We start from the raw sequence: 10576 nt of genomic DNA on the forward strand, positions 1-10576 counted from the left end.
GTATTGTTATATATCATTATTATGACACATGTCAGAGTGTCACAGTAAAGATTAGTAAGCCTAAATAACCGTGATGCAGAGTCCAATTTTTATCTTCTTGTTCTTCGGGGTCTCGTCTTCATCATCTCCTCAGCAGCAGGAGTAGCACTGTGTGGATGATGGAAGTGTTTGATCCCATAGCAGCAACATCCGCCCTGAACACCACCCGGATGTCACCAGCTGAGCAGAAGCAGAGAGCAAAGCTTATAACGGTAAACACAGAGAAAAGTTACAGAATCTGGTCAGTTTGAGTGAAAACAGCATCAGCACAGAGATTAATGATTGATTCGTCTGACTGCAGGTCCGATCGATATTCTGTACTTTATTATATTTTCATTATGAAAATCTGTTAACACCAAAGAAATTTCTCAGAAAGGCGAAAGTTGCACATCTTTAGCTCTTCACAGATTCTGTTCTTCAGTTTACAGTGACGTTCTTCATCAGTGTGGACCGTCTAACATTCACCTTCACAGACAGACCCACCTGTCCTCCAGGTGTATTCTCCGCCCACAGAGGTCCTCCTCCTGTTACCTGGAATGTCGCGCCTCAGTTTGGCACACAGTCTTGTGCAACCGGAGAGAGTTACAGCCCCGTAACTGAAAATCACGTGATTTCAGTAAATGAAACCAGTAACCGTGTGTGTCCACTGCCGCTCACCTGTGGAGATAAACGTGGCAAAGATGGGCAACAGTGAGACAAAGAAAAGAACGCCTGCGACCGCAGACTACACAGGACCCCAGAGCAACCAAGCGAGAGTTAAAAGGAGTTTAACTTTAAATCCTCAGAAGAGAAAACAGTCCGTCCGACTGAAAAACCGCCCTGCTAGTATAGATGGAAGCACCGGGCTTTGGGATGGTTTTGATCCCTCAAGGCGCAGATACTTGGAAACTGACCTGGACCTTTACCATGAACTGCAGAACCATCTGGAAAATGCACGGCGGAGAATGAGAGATAAGGGCAAAAAAGACGTTTCTGGAGGTCTGGACGTCAGTTTGGTGACTGGAGAGGAGAAATGTTACGACCCAAACGACACCACCCTTACATTTGTTGAAGGAGACGATGATATGGACTGTAAGTAGTCAAAGAACCAGATAAATACTTTCAGATTTGACAGCATAGGCTTCAAGGATTTTTATAAGTGTAAGTCTTCCTTTTTGTCTCATAGTTGAGGGCAGAGATTATAAATCTCTGAGAGCCCGGATGTCCTGCGGTCATTCTGTCACCCCCATGTCTCTCACCAGCTGGTGTCACCAGTTGTTGGACCAGGTACCACATTTTTATTATTAACCAGAGTCTGAAGTATTGTAGAATAGAATAAGTTCTCCATCGTCTCTCATTGTCCTTCTTGCACATTTATCTTCCCAACTTTCCAAATAAATTATGAAATCAATTTTACATGATTTAAAATCTATTTCTAAATTATTTCTAAATCTATTATAAACTCATTGGCCAATTTGTTAAGTACACCTTGTTAGACTTACTTTTGCCTTCAGAGGTTTTGAAGGCAAAAGCGAAAGTTTAAAAGAATATAATTCAACATGGTGGAAACATTCCTTGGATGTTTTGGTCTATATTGACTCAACAGCATCACACAGTTGCTGCAGATCCCGTGATGGGAATCTTCCATTCCACCACATCCCAAAGTACTTTATTGAATTGAGATCTGGTGGCTGGTTGCAAAATAGGCAAGAAAATATCCCATGTGAATTGTGGCTTCAGTTTCCAATTCATAGCTGGCAGGTGTGGTCTTCTGCTGCCCATCTGCTTCAGGGTTCAGTGTGTGGTGCACTCAGAGATGCTCTTCTGCATAACTTGGTTGTAACAAGGGTTGTTGCCTTCCTATCAACATAACAAAGTTTGGCCATTCTCCTCTAACCTCTGACATCACCAAGTCATTTTCACCCAGAGAACTGATGCTCACTGGATATTTCTCATTTTTTTAATATTCTCTGTAAACTCTAGAGTTGGTCAGCAGTAGATCAGTCCGTTTGGCACCAAAATCCATGCCAGGTTCAAAATCACTTAAATCTCCTTTCTTTCTCATTGCGATGTTCACTTTGAACCTCTGCAGGTTGTTTTGACCATGTCAACATGCTTAGATGCAATTAACTGCTTTCTTTTTGATCCCTCAGGGGGAGAGCCGATTTGTGTGCGGCCAGCCTGACTGCAATGCTGAGTGGTCACATGAAGAGGTCTGTAAAATGGCTCTTCTGACTCCTGAAGAAATCAAATACTTTGAAAAAAAGATGCTCAGCAGCACTGTCATGAATTACCTGGAGGTCAGTGATGTATCAGCAAGCCGTGGGAAATCGTGAACACAACATCGCCATAAAGGATGTGAGGAATGTGGGATCCTGGCTGTGCCTCAGCCTAAGCCCATTCAAAAAGGGGCTTACTGGTGGTGCATGATGGCACTAAGAGTAAAAACATTTCCTGTCCTCGCTGCAGGGTGGAGCTCTGTTTTGCGTGCCTGAGGCTCACTGCAGACTGTGCTTCACCTTCTAATGCTTGTTCACTGGTGTAGCTCGAGGACAACCCTTTAAAGCAGGCTGTGTGGGCTTCAACTTTTAATGGTTTGGTTTTGTGATTTCAAGAAATGAAACACTTTTTGTACTTTTCTATTATTTAAAAATATCTTTTGGATGCTGTTTTTCTCATTTAAATGGGATAAGATAGATAGACTCTTATTAGCCGCTGACAGTATTTGAAAAAGGCTTGAAAACTGGTTAGATAGTTCAAAACCTAAGACTGGAACCAGCTGTGTTTCCAGTCCACTGTGACTTTTTTATATTTTCTTTCTGATGACCTCACTCTGACGCTGCTCTCCTCTCTGATCTAGCCACAAATAAAGTGTTGATATTTATTAATTATAACAACAATACAACCTTTTTTTGCTATTTTTTAAAGCAGTCGGTGAAGAGGTTAGAATAAACATTTGTGTGGTTATTCATCAAAAAGTAATTTTTACTAATAAAGAATTTATTATTCTTGTTAAACTAGACCTTGTGTTCAATACAAGCTGCTTGTGTTTTCAGTATCCCCGTGTGTCTAAAGCATAAATACATGTATAAAGACACCCCAAAAGTTCATTCTGTTCATCTGGACGCAGCGTTTTCAGTGGGAGAAACGTCTTATAAAGAGTACATTTGCATAAGATTGCATATAAGATTGGGGAAACCTGCAGTCAGCTGAGACTGAAGAAGTTACTTGGATGAGTGACAAAACATTTCTCCCACTGAAAACGCTACATCCAGATGAACAGAGACAACTTTTGGGGATTTACTTACCTGGATGATTGAGCATGCATCAAGACACGTATAAAGACAGTATGGACATGTGTTTGACAGATTTAGGGAGTTTCTGATTAGCCCTTCAAAGACAACATTGCTGCTTTTAATTGTGTGACACAACATTAACCTGGGAAATCACTGTGTCCAACTTCTGGTAAATATAAAGATTGAGATAAAGGGCTACATCAGAAACTGTCTTTGGTCCATTTAAATGTTTAAGCATTATTTATTTTCCTTTACTTGTTTGATACATATTATGCTGAAGCATTTATTTTCTTTAATTGTTTGTCTTCAACTACTTCAGGCATATGCATCACTGTGCAAAAGTCTTGAACCACCATAATTTTTGCTCTCAGCTTCTGTTGGTGTGAGCCAAACTATATTCTACAGGCTGAGATTTAAAAAGCACAAGTTTAAATCATTCATGTTCGTGTTGGGTCACAGCACTATGAAGCAGCAGCTTTCTGCCAAACTGGTTTCAAACTATCTGTCAGTTTGCCAGCAGGTGTTTGTTCTGTCACGTCCCTTCGTGATGAATGACAACAAAGAACCTCGAGGTGGGAAAACAGGCTGACTTTGTGTCCTGTAAGTCTCGGCAAGTCTTGGCACGCATTTTTCCAAGAAACGTCATGACATTCATATCTACATTTGCATCTTGGGGAAATAATATGCTCACTTACAATAACAATCACAGGTCATTTTTCATCTGTGTTACTCCTGTGAGATGACAAAACTGTTCTAGAGGAAGTGTCTTAAAGGTGAGTGATTGATCGATTCTGCTGCATCAGCAGTAAGATTATAACTAAATTACTGAACCTAAATGTTCAAAAGTAAAGATGGGGATAGTTTGGAGGTTTAATTAGTGCAAAAAATCAAAATACAGTTAAAAATGGACAATTTGTTACCATATATTTGGTTATTTTACTGTTTACCCTCATCCTCTATGAATTTACATTGTATTTAAGGCCATAAACAAGTGTAGGTTAGAGAAATATCTATGACAGGGAAATGATTTTGATGGACGAAACTAACATTTAGTAATCAAAATCACATTTGACAAAAATAAAAACTGATTTATGGAAGTATAAATCCAGCTTCCCCATCTCTGTGGTCTGGGTTTTCCCCCAGCTGATAGAGAACTCACACAGCGAGACAATCAAAGGTGAAACATAAAAACACCCCAGGAAATAAAATAAAAGTAAAAGCAGTTTTTAAATTTACTTTAAGATTAAAAATTTAGTCTTTGCCCATTCCTAAGAACAGGCTTTCTACAGATGATCCTGCTGGTCAGGGGCCACCGTGCGTGTTCTGAACATACATGAGCGACATTTCCTGCAGGACACCATCAGTGCAGCCAGCAGACACGCAGCAGCAGTGAAGCACAGCGCTGTGGGTACAGGTGGGTCTGTGGGTGGTCTGAGGGGAGACCAGGTCCCATCATGGGCTGAGGTAGAAATCTCACTACACAGAAAAAGTGAAGTTAGAATGACGTAAATGTTGCTTTAACGGACGCCGGGGCATGTCTGAAGTTGTACTCACCATCTGATGCATGCAGGAAGTGTCCTGACATCATCTAAGGGAGGAGTCACATCAGGGTACAGACATAACCTCCTGTCAGGGCAGAAAACTGCACCATTGTATCCTTTAATCTGAAGGAAAAATAAATCATTTTTATATATATGAGATGTTGACTGTATTATCCATTAGGATGCTCTTAATCATATAAATGTGGTAATAATAGAAACATCTGTATGAATGAAACAGTTTAAATGCACAAAAACTGCAAGTTTTAACTCTCTGAATTAATGCTCATCCAAAAACACATAACACTGTAATAAGCCATTATGTTATGTGGATACCTGAATGTTGCCCCCTGCTGGACAGTCCACCCACTCAGAGCCAGACACCTGGATCTGATACCTGTTCGGTCCGGTACACCTGTGCCTATAACACCGACCCTCCACAGAGCTGCTGACCCGGGGAACCTGACTCTGGTTCTGAAAGACAGATGAGAAGTTACAAAGGATTCAAAAGAAAGAGTGAAGAGAGTAGAGGGGATGACCACACACATACACACACACACACACACACACACACACACACACACCTGCGGGCTGAGGCTGGAGAGAAAGCATCTGCTGTCAAAGCCAAAAATCTCCCCGCTCAGCTCATCTTCAGCTGTCCACCTGCTGCTTTCTTTTTTCCAGCATTCACTCTGAAGAGTAAGAACAGAAGAAGACTGTGAGAAATTCAAAAAATGTACAAAAGATAAATACATAATAATAATAATAACAATGATAATTTCCTCTCATTTTCAGTAATATTTTGGATGCAAGAAGATACTGAGCGTACTCCATTCTGCAGGGGTTTATACACTCGACAGCCCTCCAGGAACTGGTCAGTCTGGCACTCCCCCTTGTGGAGGTGAAGAAAATGACATCCACGTCCACTGAGAAGTACAAATAACGCAAACATTTAAGAATGTGATGGAATTTCTGCATGAAAATATATGTTAACACTAAATTTACCTTCCAGTGCAGAAGAAGGATGAGGAGTTATCTTGGCAGGTTGACAGGGAGCCAAACATGGCTCCTTCACCTAATAAGTCATAAAAAAAAATGTTGATTATTTAAAAAGTATGATCACTGAGTGTTGAAGTTCAGCTTTTGTTAAGTCTCCTGTTATGATGATGACTAATCAGGCAGTTTTCAGTGCATTTTCTTCATGTTTCAGTTTCCTTACCGTCTCCCCAGACCAGACTCTGAGCCCGGCTCAGGTCGACGGTGTACCACCCAGTGTCCTGTAATGCAGCTAAGGTCACTGGGTCGATCCGAACTGTGCTAGGATCCCCGAGCACTGCCGACATAATGGAGCCCTGCAGGACCCGGGACTCCCAGTGTGAGGACACTCTGCCTGGAGCTGCGTCCTGAGGGGTAAAAGCACCGTTAGGGTTTCTTTTGAGTTTGTTAAAGTTTTCTGCATTTGAAGCTGTGCAGTACCAGGTTCTCCAGTGGCCCTCCCAGCTGCGGATCACTGGACACCAGGTGCTTCTGCAGGGCTGAAATGATGGACGGGGTGTAAATCCTCATGTGGCCTGATCTGTCAGAGTGAGTCACTTTGCCTCGAGGAGAGCAATCAGCACCCACTGCAGGATCCAGCACAGAAATCGCTGATAAAGAACCACCTTCTGACCAATGCATGTGATCTTTAATGAAGGTCACACTAAATACACTCAAACTTATTTTAATAATTTTTTTCTACATTTTAATCAGATTTGAGTGTTCCTCTTTGTGTGTTACCACTTAATATTTGCATTTTTAATTCCCAATTTTTGTTCTTCGTCCACACTTTGCACAGTTTCAAAGTAAAGTAAACAAACTTTTGAAGACACCAGCCCATGTGTGGTTAAGTAAGGATGAATGCTTATATAATATCAATCGGTGTTAGATTTTATTATAATAACCTCACTCACACACATTAAGAACAATGAATTTTTACACAATTATTACACACTCACTAATGGTTGGTTAAATTACATTTAAAAAAAGGATAAAGTGGTGTAAACGATGTGTTTAAAAACCTTGGGAAGAGGAGGAGGAGTAACAGTCTCTCCAGGTGCTGAAGAGATCCTTAGAAAATCCAAGTGCATGAAACAATTCATGAATGACAGTCTGGAGAACAGAAGAATATAATCTGTCATCATGATCCATCCTTCTCTATAAAAACAGCCAGAGAAACTTCACTTTTCACATCATGTATCCATAAAAGTAATCGTACCTGTACTGTAGTCTGGTGGCTGTATGTGGCTCCTGTCAGCCGGTCCCTGCAGATGACCACCACCCCGGCTACAGGTCGCCCGTGACTGTCCGTCTGGCAGTGAACAGCGTAGGCCAACACACTGGGCTGAGGAACAAGAAGATACAATGAGGAGGAGGTGAAAGCTACGTGGGCGAAGTTTAATTTAGACGCTTTAAAAAATTATTTCTTATAAGAAAGTGGAGAAATGTATGATTAAATAGAGCAACAATTTACTGCTGTTTTCAAGCATGAATAGAAAATTAATGAAGAAATGTCAAAATGTTTTTAGGGATGCTGGGATTTGAGTGGAAAAAATTAAAGTAAAACCAACTTTCAATGGTTTTATATCAAATTTTTCTGTTTTCTGTAGGTTTGTACCTCTGCCCTGCACTTGTCTGTGGCCTGTACATGGAGGTAAAGCAGGAAGTCGGTATCAGGGACTCCAGCACCTTCAGGTCTGAGAACAGTCCTTTTGTGTGAATCGGCCTCGGGGTAAATATCACATCCAGCCAGGTGGTCGTCTGGGATCTACTGATGTTGGTACTGTATTATTCAGAAGCAGCAGTCTAGTACATGCTGTGTGTGGCAGCAAAAACATTTGATACTCACGGTCACATCCAGGCAAGTTTCTCTTCGGTAGTTTTTGTTGGCTCTACCACACCTGGGAGAATAAAAAGTCTGCTTATTTCCATTTATTTGCATAAGTTAACAGAGCTCAGATAGAGCTCAGAGATATGGGACAGTATGAGTGAGCAAATACAAACCTGTTAGTTTAAATACATAGTTGCTTGTACTAATGTGTACATTTCTTTTAATGAGTGAGAGCATTCATTAACTTTGAAACATGGTGTGTTATCCTGCTGGAAGCAGCCAACAGAAGGTTAGCAACAATACTCAAATGATACTCAGCTTTTCTCTTTTCTGGACCATTATCTGTGAACTCTGGTTTTGTGGTTTGTGGGGAAAATATAGAAATATTTAGACAAGCTGCCTGACACCAACAACCATGCCACCTTCAAAGTCACTTAAATCACCTTTCCTCCTCATTCTGATACTCAGTTTAAATTTCAAGACAGCCTTTTCATCATGTGCACATGTCTAACTGCATGTCATATGATTGGCTGGTTGGATTTTTGTGTTGTATGTAAAATAAGAATATAGGGGGAAAAAATCATTTTAAAGACTCAAATCTGGCCAAAGATGTTGGTTTGAGGGACTGGAGCTACACTCGTGTGTACTTACCTGTTGTAGTTGATAGCACTTGAATCCCTCCAGAGAAACTTGCAGTATTTGTTGATGTCTCTGCTGAGCAGTAACGAGCCCGGCACTCTGTTCACTGTTAAAATGTCAGCAGTTTATGAGAGTGTGTGTGTGTGTGTGTGTGTGTGTGTGTGTGTGTGTGTGTGTGTGTGTGTGTGTGTGTGTGTGTGTGTGTGTGTGTGTGTGTGTGTGTGTTCAGATCCAAGATTTACTATATTGTCATTGACCACTACCTCAAAGACACAATGCAGAATTATGCTGCACAAGCTCACATAAAGACATAAAAACGTCAGTACAGTTTAGAAAGAGGCCAGTGTAATAAATAAATTAATATAAACTCAGTGTTACCTATTTAAAAAACACAAACACAAATATTCAGTTATCGCACAAGAGAAATGTTGATTGTATTGAAATTTTTTTGTTGTCATATTTGTGGAGTGTAATAATCTACAGGACACCAGCTGTTTCTGTTCAACAGTCACCTGACAGTAAAGAAGACACCACTCTCACAGCTTCTTCCACCGCTGCCTCCAGTCTTCCTTTCTCAGCCTTTGATAGGCTGTCGCTCTCTCTCAGAATCCAGGTCCGGATCCTCATTGGCTGTGGTGAGGTAGGAGTAGGTGGGCCAGATTTTCCCAGGATGCTCCTCTGCTCCTCTGACCTTCTGAGCCTGAGCTCCTGGGGTGGGCTGTCTGCGGCTCTGACCACTCTGACCTGAACCTGAAGCTCATCAAAGATGCACCTCTGCAGGGCTCCTGGAAGCTCAACCACGGCCACCATTACTACCAGCACCATCCCCACCCAGAGGTTCGAGGATGGAGGGGAAGCCATAATTATGGTGGAAACCTATTTCAGGGTAACAGTGAGGACGAGGAGATGATGTAATGTTTCAGATGGCTGTTGAGGATCCCAAAATATGGCCATGAATTTATTTGATTTTATTTATTTCTGTCATTGTGTCATGTATTTGTACAGATTATAAAAAAGGATCAATAGTATTATTCTGACAATTTGGGGTGAACTGTAAGATCATTAACTCCAGCTCCTCCTCCGGCTCCAAACCATACATCATAGCAAATCTTGCTGCCATGTTGTAAACAGAACAGTTAAAATAATAAAGTAACTGTAAACACTGTGAGTTCTTCTGTCTGCAGCTTTGAGCTTTCTTAGGTCAGTAATAACCAATCAGAGGTCCACAGAAGCAGCTACATGGATAGATTCACTCAAACTATTTAAATAATTGTAAAGGTTTTGAGGTTATAGCTCACTAAAAGTTGGCTAATAGCTGCAGCTGTTTATTAAACATACTGAATAGAAAGTGGTTACTAAATAAGTGAAAAGCTGTTAAAGAACAAAGTAGTGGATGGAAATCATAATAAACAGCTATGGATAAGCAGTTGAGTTTGCTAAGCACAAACACTAAGCAGTAAACAGGAAGCAGTCCAGATCCGGTTTGATGCTGGTTCAAGTTTAAACATGAAAGGCAGTGATGAAGAAAGAGTGCATGAGTCAGTCTGACAGGACTCGCAGAAAGTTTGGGAAACATCATCATGAATAATCTGAATTACTCTCGAGGTGTCAGGTCCAACCTAACAGGAATAACTAAATCTACAAACAGCCAAAGGCAATGACAACGTAACCAAAGAAATAACTAAAGGAAATGAAGAGAACTCACATTAAAGCCATGTCTGGCTCTGCTATAGTTTGAAACATGGAGCATTAGTGAAGATTTTTATAGAGTGTGAGGTCAGTTTAAACAGGAATGTAATGAAGCGTTTAGATCTTGCTTTCTTTACATGTACAGCAGATTGAGCCATCCATCAGGCCAAAACAGAGGATATCATGTTGGAACTTGCATGTGGGGTGCTGTGTTGAAAACTGCTTCAATAATTAAATGGAGTCAGTATTATTACCTGTAGGCGACCTCAGTCCATCTGTGGAGTTTCAGAGCTCTAAAGCAAAAACAAGGTTTTCCTTTTAATCCTCCAAACCAGAGCAATGAGCACAACTTCTGCATTCCCACCGAGAACAGCTCTCTCCTCTCTGTGGTGAGTCTGTGTGAATTACCACAGATCTTTTGAATACAGAGCACAAAGAAACATCTCTGTCATGTCTTACTGAGGTGTCAGGTGGCACCCCCCCCCCCCCAGCCGACATCTCCAAAAAGAAAACACAAAAAAAGACTCAAA

General features: G+C 41.1%; 2 protein-coding genes across 2 annotated transcripts; one reads left to right on the forward strand and one right to left on the reverse strand.

The window, feature by feature from the left end:
* Positions 1-528: 528 nt before the first annotated feature.
* LOC116312349 lies at positions 529-3066 on the forward strand. Its single transcript, XM_031729750.2, has 3 exons — positions 529-1110; positions 1205-1305; positions 2172-3066. Exons 1-3 carry the CDS (start codon positions 660-662, stop codon positions 2352-2354), a joined length of 735 nt encoding a protein of 244 aa, XP_031585610.1. The 5' UTR covers positions 529-659; the 3' UTR covers positions 2355-3066.
* A 1135-nt stretch (positions 3067-4201) lies between these two features.
* Positions 4202-9480, reverse strand: LOC116312328 (leishmanolysin-like peptidase 2). The gene is made up of 14 exons (XM_039599766.1): positions 8870-9480; positions 8370-8463; positions 7737-7788; positions 7506-7655; positions 7107-7232; positions 6910-7000; positions 6329-6474; positions 6072-6255; positions 5858-5927; positions 5682-5778; positions 5437-5544; positions 5189-5326; positions 4869-4978; positions 4202-4790 (listed from the first exon to the last, which is right to left on the reverse strand). Exons 1-14 carry the CDS (start codon positions 9216-9218, stop codon positions 4598-4600), a joined length of 1908 nt encoding a protein of 635 aa, XP_039455700.1. The 5' UTR covers positions 9219-9480; the 3' UTR covers positions 4202-4597.
* Positions 9481-10576: the final 1096 nt, after the last annotated feature.

Source organism: Oreochromis aureus, linkage group 3 (assembly GCF_013358895.1).
Source record: "Oreochromis aureus strain Israel breed Guangdong linkage group 3, ZZ_aureus, whole genome shotgun sequence".
Taxonomy (NCBI): Eukaryota; Metazoa; Chordata; class Actinopteri; order Cichliformes; family Cichlidae; genus Oreochromis; species Oreochromis aureus.